This window comes from Hyperolius riggenbachi, chromosome 9 (assembly GCF_040937935.1).
Source record: "Hyperolius riggenbachi isolate aHypRig1 chromosome 9, aHypRig1.pri, whole genome shotgun sequence".
In the NCBI taxonomy this organism is placed as follows: domain Eukaryota; kingdom Metazoa; phylum Chordata; class Amphibia; order Anura; family Hyperoliidae; genus Hyperolius; species Hyperolius riggenbachi.
In genome coordinates, this window is record NC_090654.1 from 34,535,587 (window position 1) to 34,560,803 (window position 25,217).

The 25,217-nt window shown below is 45.4% G+C and overlaps 1 protein-coding gene across 1 annotated transcript in view; it reads right to left on the bottom strand.

Annotated features, from left to right (window-relative positions):
* Window positions 1–4,500: 4,500 nt before the first annotated feature.
* The window catches only part of POGZ (pogo transposable element derived with ZNF domain), a 40,655-nt gene continuing 19,938 nt past the window's right edge, over window positions 4,501–25,217 (bottom strand). Inside the window, 10 exon segments of the mRNA XM_068252452.1 lie at window positions 4,501–7,380; window positions 9,739–9,766; window positions 12,357–12,472; window positions 12,557–12,616; window positions 14,826–14,966; window positions 21,618–21,784; window positions 22,383–22,514; window positions 23,997–24,143; window positions 24,290–24,390; window positions 25,054–25,208. Coding sequence (XP_068108553.1) covers window positions 5,859–7,380; window positions 9,739–9,766; window positions 12,357–12,472; window positions 12,557–12,616; window positions 14,826–14,966; window positions 21,618–21,784; window positions 22,383–22,514; window positions 23,997–24,143; window positions 24,290–24,390; window positions 25,054–25,208 — 2,569 coding nt within the window. The 3' untranslated portion in view covers window positions 4,501–5,858.

The following is a 25,217-nucleotide window of genomic DNA, read 5'->3' on the forward strand; positions in this document are numbered from 1 at the left end:
GCGGCACGGGGACACGCGCCGCAGCCAGCAGCAGCAAAGCAGCCACCTGGATGTGAAGATCACGTCCAAGCAGCATAAATGGTTAAAAAGGAACATAAGCGAAAAGGGAAAAAAATATAAATCAATACATTGCAAAAGTGAGAAGTAAAAAAAAAAAAAAAAGAGAAATCAAAGAAATTACATTTGCTTTGTAATTTGATCATGCTGTTTGATCCACAATGAGCCTTTACTACTGGCAGACAAGAAAAAAAAAAAAAAAAAAAAACTAGACAGCACCAACTACCATTATTTATAAGCACACCCACTGTGTGATAGGCTAAAACAGGTAGGGAACCTATGGCTCGGGAGCCAGATGGGGCTTTTTTGATGGCTACATCTGTCTCGCAGACAAATCAGTAGGGGTTGATTCAGTAAGCTACAATCCTCAAGCAGCGCAGCTCAGTGTGGCAGCTCCAGTAAAATTTTCAAAGTAGGCACACTACTGCTGTAGCATGCACTACTAACTTACTCGCACTCCCCCCAAAACTAACAGATGCTCCAAATGTCCCACTCTGGATCCTGTCAGGTCCAGTGCCTTTGTAGGATGAGATTCCCGCACTTTGATTGACCCAATAGCCTAGTGGGTCAAAGTGTGGAGATCTTGTCCTACAAAGTGAATCAACCCCCAAGTCAGCTAGCTAATTCTACAAGCTGTTAGTCAGTATTTCTCCTGTCTGGGAAATAGCCGATGTTGCTGAAATCCAAGAAAAGCTGAAGACATGTCTGTGTTCGCTGCCCGGCAGATCAATTGTATACACATCACCATGGCAACAGGGACGTGAGCCCTCTGCTGCACATGCACACTGTCCCAGTTTGAAACATGTTGTATGGCTCTCACAGAATTACATTTTAAAATATGTGGTGTTAATGGCTCGCTCAGATTTTTTTTATAGATATACATATGCACAGAGGGAGACACTGGTAGCTTGACAGTTGTTATTTCCCACAATGCAGGAAACTGTAAGGACCATAATCATGACATCACACTGTGGGAGAGATTTCACCCCAATATCAACCACCCATACCCCCCTGATGATCTATATGAGAAAAGGTAAAGCTTTACCATGGTAAAAGGAGGTATCGGCTACAGATTGGGGATGAAGTTCAATCCCCCAATCGCCCTTCCGCCATACGTGTGCTTTAAATTCATGTTCTGTTCGGAATCCTTCAGAAAGCTCATCTGTACCAAGTCATTGAATGTTGTCTCTTTCACCTCAGATTATAAACTGATCAGATTTGATCAGAGAGGGATCTATGTGTTGGTCGATTTGGTGGCAATCGACCAGTGTATGGCAGCCTTAAAGGACACCAGAGCTGGTATAAAAGGTAATGATTTATACAAACTTGGCTCCTATGGATGCATTTATGCTTTGAATACTGAGGCTCATCTGTTATTTTTTGATTGGCTGAAGGACTTTTTGCCACGCCCCATTTTTGGACTTATGGAGGCAACAGTGTTCTACTATACAGCGTTGTATCAATGTTGGTCATAGCTGTACTGTGAGTTCTTAGTTATTAATGCTTCAGTGGTCCATTGTGTTAACAGACTGTACTAGCATTGTCTAGCAATTACTGCACTGTATACAATCCTCTCAAGTGTTGATGTTCACAATTTGCTTTGTGTTATCCCAGGACTTTAGTGTAACATATTTATGCGGCTCCTATGTATTCCATGAATGGTGTATTTTGAGCACATTGGTCACGCCTATCTATTCTCTGTGAGTAGTTATAACCTAGCATAGATTTTCACTGCTGGTTTCCTCACGGCAACTAGATGGAGCATTTACAATGCCATTGACCATATACAGACTGGGAAATCCCCAATAATTCAATGGCATACGTTTGCCAGTCTGTATACGGAATATGCTATTCTTAGTGTTACTTATACTGTCCTGAACAGTTAAAGCACTTTATATTGTAATCACAGTACTATATAAGTGCCAGTTACTTGTTCTAATAGTGGGTGTGTGGTTTTACAATTTTCAATAAATGTGTAGTTGTGCAGCATATACTGGTTTTTGTTCTTGCTTTTTTTGGTTCTTTAATGATTAATGTATACCTGGGGCTTCCTTCAGCCCCATACATACGGATCACTCCCATGCCGCAGTCCTCAGCCTTACCGCTGCTTCGGGAACCGGGTCCTGTCACTTCAGCCAGTCGGGGTCAGTCTACGCAGGAGAAGTGCGTCCTTTACGTATCTCTTCAGCAGCTGCTAGACATGCAAAGAGCGCATATCTCCTGTGTCAGACTGGCTCCGACTGACGTGAGTGACGGGACCCGGTTCCGAAGCTGCGAGAAGGCTGAGGACTGCGACATGGAAGTGATCCGTGCGTACGGGGCTGGAGGAAGCCCCAGGTATGTATAAATTTGCTTTATACCAGCTCTGGTACGCTTTAAAGGAGTTTTTCTAAAGGTCAAGTTTGCTATTTTGCCCTATTCTTTCAAAGGAAAATGTATTACCAAAGTTTCCCCCATTTTTGCCAACTTCCCATCTAGCTCTTTACAGACCCGAGTAAAATTCAACACTCCAACTGGAGTTCCAAAAAGGCAATAACCAACTATTTGACAGTCTTTAATAAGCAGGCTCCAGAATTCTATGGAATATGGAAGCCACCTTCTTAATTCCCTTTGCAAAATTGCTACTTCTCTGGTTGGCGTGTCCATATTTCTTGTACTGGCACAGATCAGATTTGCAGAGGAGGTGCTGCATCTCCACTGGCTGCATGCTTGTTCCAGGCGTGTGATTGAGGACACTACTGCTGTTGAAAAACTGGCATTACGAAAAGTGAATTGGGTTATCAGCCTATTTACCCATGTTTCCCTGAAAATAAGACAGTGTCTGATATTAATTTTTGCTCAACAAGATGTGCTGGGGCTCATTGTCAGGGGATGCCTTATATTTCTCCTGACTTTCCCCCTGTGCCACCTCTTCCTCTGTTGGGTCCACCTGTCCTCTGTGCCCTCCTCTATTTCCTTTCCTCCTGTGTCCCCCATGTCCATGCCGCTCCACTCACTGAGTAGTGCACTCAGCAAATCCAGTAATTGGCCCAATAACGGAGCCATGGTCGCACCCACGAGATCATCAGCTTAAACAGAAAGACAAGTTGCCGAACGTCTCCCCCATAGACGACAGAAGCTGTGCTGGGGACACAGAGGTAATGTGGCAAAGAGGATGTTCCAGTAGGAAGACAGAGGGGGTAGACTGGAGGACAAGGGACAGCTGCATACACAGGAGACACCAAAAGGACATGGGAACAGTGGAAGACATAACACAAGTTGCCCCCACCATAACTGCCTCTAGGGCTTACTTTCCAGGTAGGGCTTATAAATATAAGCATGCGGCCTGCCGAGGCTTTTTCACTGGCCCCCAAACACAAAATTTATAACTTATAGATGTGGCCTATTGCATCTTTAAATATCAGCGGCCCGCATATAGAATAGCAGTGCTGGAAACACCCACCCACATACTGTAGAAGCCAGCGGGCAGTCATTTGCTGGCTTCCAATCTAATTCTACATCAGGTGACACTGATGTCCACCTGGACGGCAGATTGTCACCTGGGTATGCTTCACTGTCTGGTGCACAAAGACTTCGAGCGACGCATGACTAAATAGCTGCTGCTGAGAGATCTCCTCCAGGCATGATTGGAGGGTGAACACCTAGATTCAATGTAATATTTTTCATCATTTTATGTATGTTCCAGCCCCCCAGCAGTCTGAAGTATGTTGACCTGGCCCTTGACAAACAAAAAAAGTTTGGGGACCCCTGGCTTAGAGCCTTTCCGTTCCTCTCTTCGTGCTCTTCACATTTCACACGTTCGGGACTCCTTGCAAGTTTTGGAAGTACTCACATCCACAAGTGCTTTAGGACACAAGCGAATCCGTACTGTGCATAGGTGAGCTCGGCCTCGTAAGTGCGCAGTATAGATCCGCTTGTCTTTGGAAGCTCATGGGACTGCGAGTACTTCTGAAGCCTGCACAAGGATTCCCGAAGAGTTGTTCAACCAAGATAGCTGAATAAGTTTATTAGATGACAGATGCAGAACGAGAGCATGGGTAGAGGAACAGGAAGGCTCTGTGGGATCCAAAGCCTTCCTGCTTCCTTTTTTATGTCGCTTCAGGTTTGTCTTAAAAGGAGACTGATATTTATTTTCTTTTAAACAATGCAAGCTGACTGGCTGTCCTCCTGAGCCTCTGCCATGAATGCTTTTAGCCATAGACCCTGAACAAGCATGCAGCAGATCAGGTGCTCTGACTCAAGTCTGGCTGGACATGCTTGTTTCAAGTGTGTGATTTAGATACTATTGATGCCTGAAAGATCAAGAAGACTGCCAGGCAACTGGCGTTGTTTAATAGGAAATAAATACGGCAACCTCCATATCACTCACCTCAGGTTCTCTTTAATGCTCAAATATGAAGAGAATTCCTTAATACGCAATGAGAGAGAAGGCCACACATCGGATGTATTTTATACTATTTTATTGGAAATAAAATGCATTTAAAAATCTAGACGTCGCATTTTTTTGCTCCAACCATTCCGACATTGTGGTGTCTAATGTTCTATAATTTACATTTTTATTCCTCTGTGCAGAAGGCTTTACCGAAAGGGGAGAGGACACCACCGGACTCTCCAGCTGCTCTGAAACGAGTCCTAGCAACGCCCAATACTGCAATGCATGCTGGGGCCTGCGGACACACAGAAGCAAGAGACCCAGATGGCGCCTTCATTTTACAGATTTTGTAGTTGTGAAAAGACCACGTCCTGGCAGCGAATCGGTGTATGCTGCAACTTAAGTCTCAGCGTTTCACACAGGAGTTCAGGGAACTTGGTAACTTCATCAAGATGTACACAAAGGAAAAACTACGGTATTTTACAAGAAAAAAAAAAAAAATAGAAAAAGAGAAATAACTGAGGATTAACCGCCCTAAGCCATGGGATTAGGCTCTAAATAAAAATGAAAAAAAAATCTACCAAAAACCCAAAGTCCTATGGGGTTATAATCTGTACAGGGACAATTACATGATCACATAAAATTATTTTTTTAATTTATCTTAGTACCCAACTCTTTAAAAAGTTGAAAAACATACAGCAGGGATTGTTGTAACAGAACACTTTACATGTATAGATTTATATATAAAAAGAACAAAAAAATTCACATCTTACCCTAATAAAAAACACAGAATTCGCCTCTTGCCTGTCTTTATTCTGCATTTAGTTATATACAAGCTATATATTTTGTATTTTACAGAAGATGTCCTACTCGCTTCATGGGTTCTGGGCCACGGCAGACCATCCCTCGAAAGAGGAGGATGAAGGAAGAATGTGGGAATAAAGCTTAAAAAGAAATGGAAAAAGCAATAATAATGCACCATGTAGTGAAAAGGCTGGAGGTATTTCGTACACCGTTACTCCTTCCATGAGCAGGAAGGAGCCCCAGCCATAAACAAGGCTCTCAAAATAGAACCGGTGAGTAATCTGGATTGCAATGGACTTTTATCTCCTTGTAACCAAATGTAAACGTTTCAAGTCTCAATCATAACCTGACAGGTCTGCACCCAAGTCTGAATGACTGCAGTTCATTAAGCAACCCAGGCGGGAGTCCGGATGAGTTCATTTGACTGGCCTGTACAATTAAAAATAGAGTCACCTGTCGGGGCTGCTACGCTTCTAGTGGATTTCGAAGTACAGGTCAGGAGGGAGCTAAAACCTAAACCGAGGTGCTACGGGCACGATCCTAGAGTTCCTGAACCTTCAGGGGAGTTGGAAAGTTCAACTAGATATGAACTTTATTTTGGAGATGCAAAATATTGATAGTCTGTTTATAAGTCAACATCGTCAAAGCCGTAGAAGGACTCCGCGTCGCTCTCTTCTTCAAACAACTGTTGAAGGACCACTGGGTCAACATGCTCCTCGGGCTGGCTATCAGAGTCTTCATCCTCCTCAGTATTGAGGCCGAGTTCATACTCCAAAACGTTGATGAGTTCTTCCTGCATCTTGCCGCTGCGTTTCGCTGTGCTAGCGATTCCGTCAGAACCTGGCAGGACACTGGCTACAAGGAACGACTGCTGAACAAGTTCTGGATGATCTCCAATAACACCTAAGGCTTCCGTAAGCCAGCTTAATACCAGCCGCATCAATATGTCTGAGCTGTAGTTGATCTTGGAAACGACCCGTGCTCGATTTCTCCATCTCATGTTAATGAAGCTGGTGATGGCTCTCTTGATGCATACATCAAGTGGTTGAATCTTTGAGCTACAACCAGATGGGACCACAGCAGGCAATGTACAGGTGGAGCTCAGGAGGGCCAAAACTTCATCGGATAAGTGAGATCTGTGACAGTCTAGAACTGCCATGCCTTTGTTGTTGGGAAAGTCTACGTGTTTTTGCCACACTCGAGAAGACCACAGTTCCATAATTTCATCTTCAGCCAAGCCATCTTCTCTAGCTTCAAATACAATTGCATCTGGAACATCTACTATACAAGTTGAATTTCCCCGAGGACACACCAAAGTTGGGAGTAGACTTCCATCGGCTAAGATGGTAAGAACAATGTCACACCAAGATTCACCTGCGCTCACAGTTTGCAGTGCGTTCTCTCTCCTCTCTTCGCTGCTAAGCAGTTCCAAGTCAAGAAACAGTGAAATTTCATCCACAGCAGCAATCATTGACAACGGAAGATCCTGACTGTGAATTTGCCTCTGAACAAAGCTGATGAACATCTGGGCGTATTCCTCCAATTCTTTGGGCAGACAGTTGGCTACTGCAGATTTGGAGTGTGTGTTGAGGTTGTGCCGCAGCATAAACCCTACTGCCCATTCATAAGAGATTTTGAAGCCTCCTTCAAGGGACCGACCAATCTTGGTGGCCTTTTGGAAAAGGGTCTCCTCGTTGACTGGCTGCTGCTGCTCCCTCTGGATCAATACCCATTCCGCAAGCTTGGCCTCTGCCTCAGTGCTCAGATATCTGCCCTCAGAGAGGCTGTCTGGGGTATCTTCCTGAACAGCTTGGAATTTACGCATCCACCGTCTGATACGCTGAGGTGTGTGGTGGAAATGCTCAGATGCCTGCTGGATGCTGCTGCACAGAGCAAAGAGGACCACCCGAAGCTTCTTGATGCTCAGCTGCTCCTGATTCTCTGCATCAAGGTCCCCAACCTGGTTCTTATCCTCCACTTCATCATCATCGTCATCATCATCGTCATCATCATCGTCATCATCTTCATCATCATCATCATCCAGATCAACTGGCTTCTCATTCTCAGGGGGAGGTAATACATTTGGTTCCGGCTTATCTTTTGCCAGTGTAGTAGTGACCACTTCCTTTTCACGAGGTGCACGGGACCTAAAAATGAAAAACCAATGTGTGTTACCACTGGTGGCTTACTACAGTCACTCAACAAAAGCAATAAAGTTAAAGGGAACCAGAGGCCCCAGAAAAAAGATTTTATACATACCTGGGGCTTCCTCCAGCCCCATACGCACGGATCGCTCCCACGCCGCCGTCCTCTGCTGCCTGGATCCGCCGGTACCGGGTCCCGTCATGGCCGCCAGTCGGCCGGCAGACGGGGCCAATTGTCCGCATCACACGGAGCTCCCTCCATGTACGTACGCGTGAGGCTGCCTACTGCGCAGCCGCATGCGTACGGTTATGGAGGGAGCCCCTGTGATGCGGACAATTGGCCGCGTCCGCCGGAAGTGATGGGACCCAGTACCGCCGAACCAGGAAGCGGAGAATGGCGGCGTGGGAGCAATCCAGGCTTATGGGGCTGGAAGAAGCCCCAGGTATGTATAAAAGCTTCTTTTTTTTATTACGTTCCTCTCTGGTTCCCTTTAAGGATTTGATCTGCCACATACAAGAGTAACTCCAACCAGAAAGCAACTAAGTGGGGTCCGGTCTTGCCCTACCACTGGTTAGGTTCTGGAGGTGTATGACTGATGGTCCTTGGAAGTGCTGTGCTAGACTCTGGGGTGCAGCAGTGCTTTGTCTCCTCAAAGGTCTCTTAACTGGTGTCTAGGAAGGTAACCACACAATCTCTTACATCTACACTGGTGTCTTCAGAGACTAAGTCTGATTCTATACTTATATCTAGGGAGGTGAAGGGCTTGATTCCTTTCAGAAGATTCTGCAATTCTTACTACGACCCCCACAGTCTATGATGGTGTCCGCAGAGATTAGAGATAAATATGCTACAAAGGAAGGCAAGATCTTGCACAGAGTCTATGCTTGTGCCTGCAGAGATGAAAACTGAGTGCACTATTCTGGCATCTGTGGAAGTCAAATCTAAATCTCATGTAAGGTTCTGTGCTAAAGTCTAGAAAGGGGAATTCCAATGGATCCAGTCGCACTCTTTGGCAAACCACCCAGATCAAGGGGGTGAGGTGAGCCGGATTTTCCCCAGATACCGCAGGGACTTCAATGCAGAAAAACAAGTGGAAATCTGCACCGCCTCTCAGGATAAATCTTGTTTTATTAGTAGCGAAATGACATACACGTTAAAAAGAACAGGCAAGAAGGTCCACTGTTTTGGGCTCCTGCCCATCTTCATGTTGCCAGGTTCATGAACCTGGCAACATGAAGATGGGCAGGAGCCCGAAACAGTGGACCGTCTTGCCTGTTGGTTCTTTTTAACCACTTCAGGATTCTGCGTGCGTATATGTACGCCCCTGAATCCTGAAGTGTATGTTCCATGTCAGTTCACGGAGGGTGTCTCCGTGAACACCCTGCGAGCCGCCGATAAATGTTAACACACGGGGAAGATCTTCCCTGGTGTTTACATGTATACGGCGCTGCTGCGCAGCAGCGCCGTAGAGGAGATCGGCGATCCCCGGCCTCTGATTGGCCGGGGATCGCCGGCATCTGATAGGCTAAAGCCTATCCCATCAGGCGCAGGACGGATTTCCGTCCTGCGCCGCTCACAGGGGGAGGGAGAGAGGGAAGGAGGCCAGGAAGCGCTGCGGAGGGGGGCTTTGAAGAGCCCCCCCCCTGCAAGCGCAAGCAGCCGGCGGCGATCAGCCCCCCCAGCAGGACATCCCCCTAGTGGGGAAAAAAGGGGGGGGGGGGGGGGGGAAGTCTGATCGGCCTGGCTGCAACCTGATCTGTGCTGTGGGCTGGAGAGCCCACGCAGCACAAATCAGCACAAAATAGCGTGGTAAATAAGTGGTTAATGTGTATGTCGTTTTGCTACTAATAAAACAAGATTTATCCTGAGAGGTGGTGCGGATTTCCACTTGTTTTTCTGCACTAGAAAAGGTGCATGTCCATTTTCTGCAAAGCCTACACCATTGTAAGGATGTGGGTATTGTAAGTGCGGGGGTGGAGGTGTGTGTGTAAGATTGAAGACCCTGCATCGTCTATGCTAGCATCTGGAGAGCTCCAGGGCTCCAAAGGTTTTCATTCGGAGTCTGCAGAGACCAGGACTGTATCTCCCAAGCACAGAGTGTATACTAGTGGCTATGGGGGTCTGGGCTGTATCCACACTAGTGGCTGGGAAGCGCCAGTGTCGGCAGATGCTTTAAGCTCTGTCCTGGTGTGGGGAAAGGCAGGGCTAATTCCCCCGCATGGCCTGCGTTTGTAGTGGAGAACACTCAAAACTTTTATATAAACTTCACTCTGAATTTATGCTGGCAACACATCACTAAAATAAAGATATAGAAGGATGAGGCACAACAGAAGAGTTATAAACAAGAAATGAATAGTTACCATGAAGACGAGCGTGATGAGGTAGAACCTGCAAGGCAAGGCACAAAGGAAAAATCAGGTTTTTGGGACAATATTAACCTTTACATAACACCATACACTGAAGCTTATTGTAACCTCTATCACTATACCTATACATAGCTTTAAAGTGTACCTGAGACGACGTGACAGGAGGAGATAAACATGTACAGTACAAAACAATAACCAGGCTGTTTTACTTGTTTTATTCTGCTGCCTCAAAGAGTTAATTTGTAGGGCTGGACGTGACAGCTTGTCTTATCGGTACCATAAGGTAATTGAAGCCATAAAAGTTTTCCTGGCAGAATACAACTTCTAAGGGCGGGGAGATAAAATACATGAACTATTAAGCTTTTCTCTAACTCCTGGACACATAATAGGCTGCCACTGATTAGAGACAGTAAAACATTCAACCTACTTTGTAAAATGTTTTAACCAGCCTGGAGGTATGGAAGAGCTCAGCTCGTCCATTACCGCCGGAGGCTGCCGCTCAGGCCCTGCTGGGCCGATTTTAATCAAATAAAAAGGAGCACACGCAGCCGGCACTTTGCCAGCCGCGCGTGCTACCTGATTGCCGCTGCATCGTGGCGATACCTGTTTGAAAGAGGGTCCCCCCAGCCACCCGAGCCCAGTGCAGCCGGACCAAACAGTTCCGGCCAGCGCTAAGGACTGGATCGGAGGCGGCTGACGTCAGGACGTCGGCTGACGTCCATGACGTCACTCCGCTCGTCGCCATGGCGACGAGGAAAGCATAACAAGAAGGGCCGCTCATCGCGGCCTTTCTTGTTACTTCTGATCGCCGGAGGCGATTAGAAGTACGCATCAGGAGCGCCCTCTAGTGGGCTTTCAGTTGGCTGCATGCAATAGTTTTTTTTTTATTAAAAAAAAAAAACAAAAAACGTCCGGTCGCCAGCCTGGCGATCTTAATAGAATGCCAGGCTGGTTAATATAAAAGAAAACCATGGGATACTTAAAGCGGAACTGTAGATATAAAATAAACACATTGTTTCACTTACCTGGGGCTTCCCCAAGCCCCCAGCAGCTGTCCTATCCCGCGCCGCTCCTCAACGAGCCTCTGGTCGCCCGCCGCCAGCTACTTTCGGTTTCGCTGCCAGGCAATGCGCCTGCGTGGCTCTGACCACCCGTATCTTTTCTTCGCGTTCCCCGCTATTGCAGAGGGGAACGCGAAGAAAGGATACGCTTGGCCAGAGCCGCGCAGGCATCGACTTACAAGTCGAGGTACGGGACCGAGCGGCGGCGGGGGAACGGAGACTCGTTGAGGAGCGGCGCGGGACAGGACAGCTGCTGGGGGCTTGGGGAAGCCCCAGGTAAGTGAAACAATGGGTTTATTTTATATCTTTAGTTCTGCATTAAAAAGCCATTTTTAGTAATAGGAAGATGAAGGTAATTGTTTATCTCATCAATTTATTCTCACCTCGGGTTTAATTTAACATATTGCACAGTGCTGTACAATAATCACTGATCCATTCCCATCAGTCTCTGCACCAGAGGAGCTTACACTCTAATGCAGTGTTATCGCAACATTTTATTGGTATGTACCCCTTTTAAAACCCTGTACTTACCAAGTACCCCCTGGCATAGTAAACATTATCACAAGAACCCCTTGACAAATATATATTTAATCCTAGTACATGATAATTGGTTCTAAATTTCCAAGCATTCACTATTGCTTTTAATTAGCTAAAACACTGTTTAAATACGATTTATCATTTTCTAAAACTCTAAATGTGTTATTCTTGGTTAATTATATCAAGCCTGAATACCCCCTGGAACCATCAGAAGTACCCCCTGGGCTACACGTACCACACGTTGAGAACCTAGGCTCTAATGCCCTCACCACAGTCACACACTTATTATTATTATACATTTATATAGCTCTGACATATTCCACAGCGCTGTACAGAGATCACTGATCTATTCCCATCAGTCTCTGCACCAGAAGAGCTTACACTCACCACCGTCACCTTCTACTACGTCACACATGCAGTTGTGTATGCAGACACTAGAGGATCTTGAAGCGACCTATATGAACCTCAGTTATTTGAAGTGATCCTTAAGTCTAGGGAAAAAAATGAGATTTACTCACATGGGGCTTCCCTCAGCCCCCTGCAGCCGATCGGTGCCCTCGCAGCCCCGCTCCGATGCTCCAGGACACGCCTCCTGGCCGCAATAGCAGCATAGTGGGCAATATTATGGCTGGGAACGCGAAGAATCACTCGCGTTCCCATGCCTGTCGGCCGGTGACGGCCAAACCGGAAGTGTTTGCTGGCGTGTCCTGGAGCATCGGAGCAGGGCTGAGAGGGCACCGATCGGCTGCAGGGGGCTGAGGGAAGCCCCAGGTGGGTAAATCTCATTTTCCCTAGACTTAAGGATCACTTTAAGTAGACTTGCTCTTTGTGGTTTAAAGTGAACCCGAGGCTGATTACAGACAGTAAACTAGATACAGAGGCATGTACCCACATAGGATAATTGTGCTCGGGGTGCCCCTCTGTTAGTAGACTAGGCTCTGGCCAAGAGGAACTCTTTTACTGCTCAGGGACACCACAGATTTTTGGTCCTTGAAAACAAGGGAAGGCGCTTACTTGTACACACGACAGTGATGTATCCATGTGTTGGGTTGAAAACCAAATGCTTGGCCATGGCGTCGCCGATCCGCGTGACGAATGGACAGGCTGAACAGTTCATCACCAGCTCAGTACTGAGAGAGAAGATAAGAAGCCTGACGTCAGTGGAACCATAATCTCCAACCCAATTCTTTAACCCAATCCTCAGGACCACTCACCTGGCCTTACAGCTCTTGAACAGCACGCGGTAATTTTGACTTTTCCGGGGAACATGATTGCTGAAAAACAGACAGGATGTGTCAAGTAAATGTCTGGTGAGGCGTGTCCATTATGGATTTACAAAAATTACTCCAACATTAGGAGAGAAGATTCCTACTTTATTACTCTAGGAAGTCCTTTGTTATTGCTTGGAACTGTCTATAGTCCAGTCTTTGGCAGGGCTATGGAGTCTCACCCTGAGCAATTTTGGGGTATCTGGAGTAGGTTTCATAAACTGAGGAGTTTCAAATCGGGTGGTCGAACAGCCTCTAAGTCACCTGATATATGTCCACCTTTAGACTAAGGAGATGGAGCAATTTTGGGTCCCTGGAGTCAGAGGTTTCATATACTGGAGGAGTCAGATGATTTTTATCAGGGCTGTGGAGTCGGAGCAATTTTGGGTACCCGGAGTCGGAGATTTCATAAACTGAGGAGTCGGATGATTTTGTATAAAATCCACAGCCCTGGTAAGTATTAGACTAAGGAGTCTGGAGCCATTTTGGGTACCCGGAGTCGGAAGGTTTCATAAACTGAGGAGTCGGAAGATTTTTGTACCAACTCCACAGCCCTGGTCTTTGGCAGATTGGAAAAACTTGGTTAAGCTTGCTCTACCTTTCTATAAATGAACATATCACTTTCGTAATCAAATCAAGAAATTTGACAAGGATGCCTTTAAGATGACCATTCCTAATTCTGATATTAATCTCTTTGTACACCCCGCTAACAGGTTTCCAGTTTCTTATGTAAAATAGGTAAACCAATTGTGGAGAATACTAACAATAGGTGTTTGTAGTATCACAGCTATCCCCAATAAAATTACTAAAGTCTTAGAGCAGAATCCTTTTCAATGAGTCTCATTCTCTAAGCCATACAATGTAGGATGCCTCTATGCATTGGTGTCCATCCTTAACGTTCTGAGTCCATATTTATACACCGGGTATTTGCTAATACACAAGATGTATCCGAATTTCACGTATACCTCACATCCACGTTGGAAAGAGACATACTTCCCAGTCGCAGATATGACCTTTGATCTTGGCTTGGAGTCAACACAGAGTACACAAGTTAAAAGATGAACCAGTATAGACATTCTGTCTATGACCTCTTGGTTACTTCTTATGTATGAACAGTTGTGTGCATGTGTCCGGCTGCCAAAGGTAAATAGGAGAGGGCAGGGGGTGGAGCCAGAGCCGAGGAGAGGAGCATGGAATCAATGAATTCCTCACACTGGCTGCAGTAAGACGGCCACTTTGCATTTTGGCCGGCCAGAACCCGAAGTGGTTATATAAGTGTGTGTGTGTGTGTGTGTGTGTGTGTGTGTGTGTGTGTGTGTGTGTGTGTGTGTGTGTGTGTGTGTGTGTGTGTGTGTGTCTGCCAGAAATAAATAAGAGGGGGCGGGGAGGAGCCAGAGCTGAGGAGAGGAGCATGAAGCCGCCAGGAATCAATTCATTCCTCACATTGGACGTCGTAACTAGAGGTGGGCGAACAGTTCGGCAGTGTTAGCTGAACTGTTCGGGCTGCCCAACCTGTTATGTTGCTGTGGCTTTTACTACTTCCGGGTCGCAATGACCCGGAGTAGTACGTCTGCGCTGGCCCAGCGGAGCGCGTCCTAGATCGCGCTCACGATGCCGGGCACTCTCTGCGCATGTGTGTGACGCATGACGTCACACACATGCGCAGAGAGTGCCCGGCAACGTGAGCGCGATCTAGGACGCGCTCCGCCGGGCCAGCGCAGACGTACTACTCCGGGTCATTGCGACCCGGAAGTGGTAAAAGCCACAGCAACATAACAGGTTGGGCAGCCCGAACAGTTCGGCTAAAACAGCCGAACTGTTCGCCCACCTCTAGTCGTAACATGGGCACTCCGCATTTTTGCCACCAAGAACCCGCAGTGGCCAGACTTCGAGTTCTGGAAATAATACAAATATATATATATATATATATATATATATATATATATATATATATATATATATATACACATACATACATATATATATACACACACACACATATATACATATACACTAAAAAAAACAGTAACTTAATGATAATGAATAACTTAATTACATTTGTATATACTAATGTTATCTAATGTTATACTGTATTTCTGCCCACAGGTGAATGGTTTTCTTTTGGAAGTTGACACTCATTGTACCGTACTATGTAAACAAATCAAAACAAAACCAGACAAAACGCCCAACATACTGACTGAAGTTGCACACTTACTTGATCATGTGATTGGCATAGGCCCGGGAGCAGCAGGTGCCATAGCGGCAGAGTGAACAGTGCACGTAGGTAGGGTAATGGTTTTGGAACTCAGTGATGTCAAACTTGCATTCCAGACATTTCTCTTTCTTCTCAATAACCCTGGGTGGAGAAAAGTACATACTCTACATTAAACCACTGAACTTTCAACATTTACATTGCTGCAACCTAGATAGTGTACAGCGTCGGGAATGCAGCGGTTTCGTTAGGGCTAACATATTAAACATATTTGTTAAATAAAAAGTTTTTCTTTTTTAGACTTCAGTGTCTCTTTAAAGAGAACCTGTACTGAGTAAAAATATTTAAAACAAACACATAAGGTAACTTCAAATGAACATTACATAGTTACTTTACCATCAGTTCCTTTCAGAAGCTCACCATTTTCTTCTGACAATAATCCCTTCCAGTTCTGACAATATTTTGTCAGATCTGAAACTTATCAGTTGCTGTCAGTAAAATATCAGTTGCTGTCAGTTATAGCTGAGAGGAAAACTGATGTACCAGGTAATGTCCATGTTTTCCTATGGCTCAAGTGGGCGATGTTACAGTTTAACTGTGTGCTGACCAGAAAGCGGTTATGGGTAATGGCCATTTTCAAAATGGAGGACGGAAAATTCCCTTGATCACAGTTAACAAACAGGACGCAGGACAGGAGAAAGACACTGAGAAGTACACTACATGGAAGGTAAGTATGACTTGTGTATGCCTATTTTGACTTTTAATTTTCAGTTCAGGTTTTCTTTAAGCAGTGTGGTGCCGTAGCATAGTTCTTTCACCTGGCAGTGATAGGGTCCCCAATTCAAAATGTGGGCCAGGAATTAGCATATTTTGTGTTGGTGTGGGTTTCCTCCAGGCACCTTTGTTTCCTGCCACATCCCAAAAACATACAGAGAAGTTGGTAGGGATCAGATTATGAGCTCCTCTGAGTGACTGTTAGAGGACTATATATTCTTTGAATGGCTAAAAACATTAGCAGTATAGAAATACATAATGACTAGAATTTATATAATTTATAACTACAAAAGTACAGTATACTTGGAGCAAACCAGGTACAAGCCAGCACAAGTACAAAACCAGGTACAAGCCTTCACGAGTACAAAACCAGGTACAAGCCTGCACGAGTACAAAACCAGGTACAAGCCTGCAAGAGTACAAAACCAGGTACAAGCCTGCAAGAGTACAAAACCAGGTACAAGCCTGCAAGAGTACAAAACCAGGTACAAGCCTGCAAGAGTACAAAACCAGGTACAAGCCAGCACGAGTACAAACCAGGTACAAGCCTGCAAGAGTACAAAACCAGGTACAAGCCTGCAAGAGTACAAAACCAGGTACAAGCCTGCAAGAGTACAAAACCAGGTACAAGCCTACAAGAGTACAAAACCAGGTACAAGCCTGCAAGAGTACAAAACCAGGTACAAGCCTGCAAGAGTACAAAACCAGGTACAAGCCAGCACGAGTACAAAACCAGGTACAAGCCTGCAAGAGTACAAACCAGGTACAAGCCTTCACGAGTACAAAACCAGGTACAAGCCAGCACGAGTACAAAACCAGGTACAAGCCTGCAAGAGTACAAACCAGGTACAAGCCTGCAAGAGTACAAACCAGGTACAAGCCTGCACGAGTACAAACCAGGTACAAGCCTGCAAGAGTACAAACCAGGTACAAGCCTGCAAGAGTACAAAACCAGGTACAAGCCAGCACGAGTACAAAACCAGGTACAAGCCTGCAAGAGTACAAAACCAGGTACAAGCCTGCAAGAGTACAAAACCAGGTACAAGCCTGCAAGAGTACAAAACCAGGTACAAGCCTGCAAGAGTACAAAACCAGGTACAAGCCTGCAAGAGTACAAAACCAGGTACAAGCCTGCAAGAGTACAAAGCAGGTACAAGCCTGCAAGAGTACAAAGCAGGTACAAGCCTGCAAGAGTACAAAGCAGGTACAAGCCTGCAAGAGTACAAAGCAGGTACAAGCCTGCAAGAGTACAAAGCAGGTACAAGCCTGCAAGAGTACAAAGCAGGTACAAGCCTGCAAGAGTACAAAGCAGGTACAAGCCTGCAAGAGTACAAAGCAGGTACAAGCCTGCAAGAGTACAAAGCAGGTACAAGCCTGCAAGAGTACAAAGCAGGTACAAGCCTGCAAGAGTACAAAACCAGGTACAAGCCTGCAAGAGTACAAAACCAGGTACAAGCCTGCAAGAGTACAAAACCAGGTACAAGCCTGCAAGAGTACAAACCAGGTACAAGCCTGCAAGAGTACAAAACCAGGTACAAGCCTGCAAGAGTACAAAACCAGGTACAAGCCTGCAAGAGTACAAAACCAGGTACAAGCCTACAAGAGTACAAAACCAGGTACAAGCCTGCAAGAGTACAAAACCAGGTACAAGCCTGCAAGAGTACAAAACCAGGTACAAGCCAGCACGAGTACAAAACCAGGTACAAGCCTGCAAGAGTACAAACCAGGTACAAGCCTTCACGAGTACAAAACCAGGTACAAGCCAGCACGAGTACAAAACCAGGTACAAGCCTGCAAGAGTACAAACCAGGTACAAGCCTGCAAGAGTACAAACCAGGTACAAGCCTGCACGAGTACAAACCAGGTACAAGCCTGCAAGAGTACAAACCAGGTACAAGCCTGCAAGAGTACAAAACCAGGTACAAGCCAGCACGAGTACAAAACCAGGTACAAGCCTGCAAGAGTACAAAACCAGGTACAAGCCTGCAAGAGTACAAAACCAGGTACAAGCCTGCAAGAGTACAAAACCAGGTACAAGCCTGCAAGAGTACAAAACCAGGTACAAGCCTGCAAGAGTACAAAACCAGGTACAAGCCTGCAAGAGTACAAAGCAGGTACAAGCCTGCAAGAGTACAAAGCAGGTACAAGCCTGCAAGAGTACAAAGCAGGTACAAGCCTGCAAGAGTACAAAGCAGGTACAAGCCTGCAAGAGTACAAAGCAGGTACAAGCCTGCAAGAGTACAAAGCAGGTACAAGCCTGCAAGAGTACAAAGCAGGTACAAGCCTGCAAGAGTACAAAGCAGGTACAAGCCTGCAAGAGTACAAAGCAGGTACAAGCCTGCAAGAGTACAAAGCAGGTACAAGCCTGCAAGAGTACAAAACCAGGTACAAGCCTGCAAGAGTACAAAACCAGGTACAAGCCTGCAAGAGTACAAAACCAGGTACAAGCCTGCAAGAGTACAAAACCAGGTACAAGCCTGCAAGAGTACAAAACCAGGTACAAGCCTGCAAGAGTACAAAGCAGGTACAAGCCTGCAAGAGTACAAAGCAGGTACAAGCCTGCAAGAGTACAAAGCAGGTACAAGCCTGCAAGAGTACAAAGCAGGTACAAGCCTGCAAGAGTACAAAGCAGGTACAAGCCTGCAAGAGTACAAAGCAGGTACAAGCCTGCAAGAGTACAAAGCAGGTACAAGCCTGCAAGAGTACAAAGCAGGTACAAGCCTGCAAGAGTACAAAGCAGGTACAAGCCTGCAAGAGTACAAAGCAGGTACAAGCCTGCAAGAGTACAAACCAGGTACAAGCCTGCAAGAGTACAAACCAGGTACAAGCCTGCACGAGTACAAACCAGGTACAAGCCTGCAAGAGTACAAACCAGGTACAAGCCTGCAAGAGTACAAAGCAGGTACAAGCCTGCAAGAGTACAAAGCAGGTACAAGCCTGCAAGAGTACAAAACCAGGTACAAGCCAGCACGAGTACAAAACCAGGTACAAGCCAGCACGAGTACAAAACCAGGTACAAGCCAGCACGAGTACAAACCAGGTACAAGCATGCAAGAGTACAAAACCAGGTACAAGCCTGCAAGAGTACAAAACCAGGTACAAGCCTGCAAGAGTACAAACCAGGGACAAGCCTGCACGAGTACAAACCAGGGACAAGCCTGCACGAGTACAAACCAGGTACAAGCCTGCAAGAGTACAAACCAGGTACAAGCCTGCAAGAGTACAAACCAGGTACAAGCCTGCAAGAGTACAAACCAGGTACAAGCCTGCAAGAGTACAAACCAGGTACAAGCCTGCAAGAGTACAAACCAGGTACAAGCCTGCACGAGTACAAACCAGGTACAAGCCTGCACGAGTACAAACCAGGTACAAGCCAGCACGAGTACAAACCAGGTACAAGCCTGCACGAGTACAAACCAGGTACAAGCCTGCAAGAGTACAAACCAGGTACAAGCCTGCACGAGTACAAACCAGGTACAAGCCTGCAAGAGTACAAACCGGGTACAAGCCTGCAAGAGTACAAAACCAGGTACAAGCCAGCACGAGTACAAACCAGGTACAAGCCTGCAAGAGTACAAACCAGGTACAAGCCTGCAAGAGTACAAACCAGGTACAAGCCTGCAAGAGTACAAACCAGGTACAAGCCTGCAAGAGTACAAACCAGGTACAAGCCTGCAAGAGTACAAACCAGGGACAAGCCTGCACGAGTACAAACCAGGTACAAGCCTGCAAGAGTACAAACCAGGTACAAGCCTGCACGAGTACAAAACCAGGTACAAGCCAGCACGAGTACAAAACCAGGTACAAGCCAGCACGAGTACAAAACCAGGTACAAGCCTACAAGAGTACAAACCAGGGACAAGCCTGCACGAGTACAAACCAGGGACAAGCCTGCACGAGTACAAACCAGGTACAAGCCTGCATGAGTACTTCAGGAGAATGAGACTCAGTATGAAAATAAGTTTCCCTCAAAGGGCACTGAGCACAATAGGTAATAGGTAAGTGTTGAGGCTCACCCCAAAGGCAAAGTTCATTACAAAACTTCTCTATGGAGGTTCAAATTGGGTTTTTGTTTATGGTGCTCCGTGCCGTTTAACCACTTCAGCTCCCTTTCTGCGCATATCTACACCCCTGTATACTTCACGTCAAGCTCGGGGGTGTAGATATGCGTACTGTTTACACACCTCCGCTGCTCATGACCGTTGCGCGTCTCCCGTTCGCATTCGCCGAACCTTGTTCTTTTGTGATCGAGTAATGGAAAACAGTGGTTACCATCCCGGCTCCCTGTGATGAATCAGAGCTTCTGGCAGCAGCCACATAAACATGGTGTATAGTTACACTTGTTTCAGTGTTCTATTTATAACACAGACGTTAGTGTAGCACCATCTTGTGGCCCAAAAGTAAAAATACACCTAAATACACTTTCACATAGAAAAATAAAATACATTTTTATTATTTTAACTACTTCCACCCCTACCCCATAGTTACCAAAAAAAAAACAAAAAAAAAAAAACACTTGTTAAAAAACCCCCCAAAAAATTACATAAAAAAAACAAAACAAAAACAACCTACTAAAGTTACCTTAGGGACTTTAATATGTATGTCATTAGGGTACATTATTGTTGCTTTTGTGAATAAAGGCTTGTAACTATTAATATAGAAAAATACATTTAAAAAAACAGAAGAGACACCTTTAGTTCCAAATAAGATATTATTGACATACGTTGTACTAGTGACACAATTAAAGCCAATGGGAATCAAATGAAAAAAAACAAATCAAAAAAACAAAAAAAAAAACACATGGACGTGTTCAAAATGATGGCATTTATTTTCGCCGCTCCCATGCCCCTGGATCCGTTTATTTTTCCCCAGCACCGATGCTCATGTTATCCAAGATGGCTGCTGACCTTTGCCTTTCTCTTCCGGGTCAGCAGCCTCTTCCTTTTTGTTAGCGCTGGTGAAGTCACGCAAGAAGCAGCGGGCAGCCATGAAATGCTGCATAGTTCTACTCATACCTTTTCCCCGAGTAGAACTATGTGTCCTCCACACTGCCGACAGCGCTGCCTGTGTTGTACATCATCACTATGCGCGCTCTTTCAGTGAGACCATAGAGCTGTGCATCATTGGGAGGGCGGCTCAGAGGGGCGGGGAAAGGGGAGGTGATGGAAATGAATGACGGAGGAGAGGCAGAGCAGTGGAAATAAGCTCTGTCTCCTCCCAACAGGATTATATTCGACCGAACTGGTCAAATATGTATAAAGTTTTCGGGTGCCGGGCTGCAGTAATTTTATACGAAAAGAAGACTGAGGAGCACAGCATAGAAATAGGTAATCGATAAGCTATTGAAAATAAAACAAAAAAAAGGTTCCCATTGTAATAACCGGGATAAATGGGCAAATAAAATCTGTCGGTTTCATCATCAATAGCACATTTTATTTTTAAACTGCAATGACTGAAAGCTGAGAAAGTGAATTTTCTCTTCTTCCCTGCAAAAATGCATATAAAATAAAAATTATAAAAGCATGCACTGCAACTGTTCTTTTACGGCAGATGTACCAAATAAGAGCCAGGGGACCTGGTAAATGATATTCTATTCTATTGAGAAGAAAATTAAGAGATTTTTAACTTTTGGATTGCCTGGTTAGCAACCTTATGTGTACCAGATAAAAACAGAGAATTGATTTTTGATTTTATGCCTAACAGTTATTCTTTAAAGGGAACCTAAACAGAGAGATAAGGATGTTTCCTTTCAAACAATACCAGTTGCCTGGCAGTCCTGCTGATCTCTTTGCTGCAGTAGTGGCTGAATCACACGCCTGAAACAAGCATGTAGCTAATCCAGTCTGGCTTCAATCAAAGCATCTGATCTGCATGCTTGTTCAGGGGCTGTGGCTAAAAGTATTAGAGACACAGGATCAGCAGGAGAGACAGGCAACTGGTATTTTAAAAGGAAAAATCCATATACTTCTCAGTTTAGGTTCCCTTTGCCTGCTGCCATAGCAACAAGAGTGCAAAACTTACCGTTTGGGGAATTCTATGATCGGCAAGGGCAGGATGTCGGCAGGGTGACGTGCAGGCTGGGGAGGAGTTTCAGGTGGTGGCATCAAGGGGGTGTCTGTGACGGACATAATGGGCGTGGTAGCCATAGGATTGGACCTGGGGGGCCCTCGTGAAGCTCGAATGGTCACCTAGAGAGAGACAAAATTACCAACATATCCCACCATAAATGGTATCATCCTGATTTATAACTTCTTTCTTTGAAATGGGAGACTGATCCTTGTCCAGCCTCCCCTGAAGAAGGATCAGAGTCCGCCAGTTTAGAAGAACATTCTCTGAACAGGCAAACACGGCAGTTCCTCTAAGGGACAATCAACAAGATGCAAATAATTTCTCCTTGCCTTCGAACTCCATGTAATGATATGCAGGTTGAACTTAGACCAATAAAAACTGACAGGAAGTTATTCTGATTGGTCCTGAGTGGCTGCATAGTGCATGGCTAGATTGAGCAAAGTTAGGTTGCATGGTAGTGGGCAGTTTTTTTTTTCTGTCCAGACAGACTCATGAGGCTTGAGTTCTAATTCCAAATTTTTTTTTCCCCCTGGCACGAGAATCAAACTCATGACCCCGTGCTTCAAAGACAGAGGCAGTACCTCTGGACTAACTCAGTTGGCTAGGCGTTTGTTTTTAGATCACAAAGGCCTTGTGGGGGACAATCTGAAAAAGTGAAACTTCCACTACAAATGCAATTTCCCTTTCACCTTAGAGCAGATGTGATGCGTTCCTCACCTTGGTCCCAGGCTTCAGCCCCTCCAGCTGCCGCGGCTTGCGGAAGGTCTTGTGGTGCTGCAGCTTGTGTTCTATCTTATCTTTTGCAAACAGGAACTGCAGGCGGCATTTATTGCAATGGTAGACGCTCTTCTTCTGATCGCCAGTGTGCGTAGGAGAAAGTGGGGAAAAGGGGCACAAAAAGGACACAATGTAAAAACTGTATAAACATGACTGTATTATCACTGATATTCGTGTGGTCCACGCCCTGTGAGCAGACTAAAAATTATGGACAGTTGCCCATTTTTCCCCTCTCTTGCAAAACACAAATATGGGTATTTGAGGTGAAGCACCTTTAAATACAGTTTACCATTTTTTTTAACCCTTTAGCAGCTAATTTAGAGACTTGCAAGTCATTCAGGATATTTTTTTTATGTGTTCTATTATCTTGTTTCTAATTAGTACTGCTGTAATATGTATTTATGGCCACTTGTCACTAGGAGGAGGTGTGAAACCGTAACAGAGGAGTTCTGCTTTCAGTTTCTATATTTTCTGCTAGTAGAGAGAGAAAGCAATCAAAGCATTCCAAGAATTTACAGCACAACGAGTTCTGCTGACTAAGGTCAAAAGCAAGGCACTTCTCTCAAACAAACTAACTATCAGTGTTCTCCCTGGGCGAGCACTCGGCTGTAATCAGCTCGCTTCCTCCTCCACGCCCCACCCTGCTACTTTTACATGCCACCCAGCTGGAAAAAAATTCTGGGGAGAACACTGCTCTATTGAAGGGGTTAAATCACCATGTTATAATTGCATTACATAGTAGCTAAAATAAGCTTGGGCTTCCCCAGTCTCTACGATCCCTTGTATGCCTGTAACAGGGGCTTTATTCAGAGTTTCACTTTAAAGTATATCTGAAGTCAATTAAAAAAACAAAACAAAAAACATATACTACCTAAGGGAAGGGAATGCTCTGGGTCCTAATGAGCTTTCCCGTTCAAAGATAAACTTTTACTCACTGTATAATGGTGTTCTTTTCCTATAGTTTATAGGGCATTCCTCTGTTTTGTTTTAATACTCTAATTCCTTATAAACAAGCCTCGCCCACAGCTTTTCAGAGAGCCTTAGCACTCAGTCCCAGGTAGCAAGGGCTTATGGGAGCTCAGTCTGGGCAGGAGGAGGTGGAGGTTACGAGCCAGAGATTTCAGAGGCAGAGGGGAGGAGTGAAATTTTCCACAGGCTTAGGGCTGGAGATGCTACCAGCTTGCCTCAGTGTAGTATGACAAACAGAACATGGCTGCCCTCATTGTATCACAGCAATAAATAATCAAACTGTTGAAGCTGTTTGCAGCTAGATTTGCTGTGTAAACTATCTAAACTTTAGATAAGATATATAGACAAGTTACTTGTTCTAATTACTTTTTCATCTTGGATCCGCTTTAAATCTTCACGTTTTGCAGGTATTGCAGTTGCAAATTTTGATTGGTCTAACAAAAAGCTGCCCTTTCTGTTCAAGGAGAATTTAGTGGCCATGAAAGCAATAAAACCCTGACAGGTACAACCCAAAACCAAGTAACTCCACCCCCTTCCCCCCAGCCTCCACTGGACAAGCAAGAATGTTAGATGGTGTTCCTTTACCTGATGGCGCATGAAGTGTTGCTGGAAGGCATTACCGTTCTTGAACACCTTCAGGCAGTAGACGCAGAGCAGGTAGCGCGTGTCCTCGTGGTTCAGCCGGAAGTGAGTGTCCACCTCGGCGTAGATGGATGAGCGGTACCCACACACCTGGAAGTAAGTAAAGTTTTAGGTCTTGATCGTAACAAGGGGCATAAGGTAGCCATGCAATATGGCAACTCGCGGCCACATAATTAAACGATGACAGTGCATTCTACATGAGAAGGTCTACAGGAAATGGTGGAATTCTCCATTACCTGGCAAACATAGGGCATCTCGCCTGGTTTGTGTGTGTCCTTCATATGCTGCAGGAATAGAGGTTCACTGTCAAATGCCCATTCACAGATCTTGCACTTTGCTGAAAAAAAACAAAAACAAAAAAATGATTGGTAAGGAACCCGCCAACAGAGGGTGCCAATGCGCTCCTGAGCTAGTGTAGAAACAGGATGTAGCCAATAAAGTTCAGTTCTTAACCAGTTAAGGTTCTTGGATGTGACGTTAACTCCCCAATTTTTCCTACTAAAGATTAAGATTTACTAGATGTGCTCAATGCTTGGGATCTCATTGCCATTAAGGCACTGTATTGACCTGAAGAAGCAGGCCAGCACCTGTGAAACGCGTTGTCCTTATGTGCATGGAGCAAATTGTTTTCCAATAATATTGGTTTGCTCTTCAAGAGGTTAGGCACCTCGCCTCTCAAATTACCATTATAATTGCTGTTAGCAACAATTACTCTTAGGGTGCCTCCACCAGTGTTTTCTAGATAGTCACATGCCTATCAGGGGTTTATAGTGTTGTCCTAAAAACTCCAAGGGGAGTGTCCAACTAGCACAGCAGACCTGGAACACTAAGTGGGGACGGTTAATTCCTGCATGCTCTGATGTTGGTTGCAAGTATTGCAACCCACCTTTGTGTGTATAATCCTTTATCTTTTATATTTTCAGAGTCTCGTGGGGGGGGGGGGTGCTTATTGGTTAACCACCCAGAATCATCCCTCCAATATTGCACAGTGGTTACTCACTGGTAGACTCGTAGGAGCTGTGGACGTTCTCCAGATGACACTGTAGTTGGAAAGGTGTGGAGAATTGGCGATAGCAGTGCTGGCACGTCGTGTGTCCATCCACCTCTCCATTTTGCTGGTCCAGCTCCACATGGTGCTTCATGTGGTTCATAAACCTTCAAGGA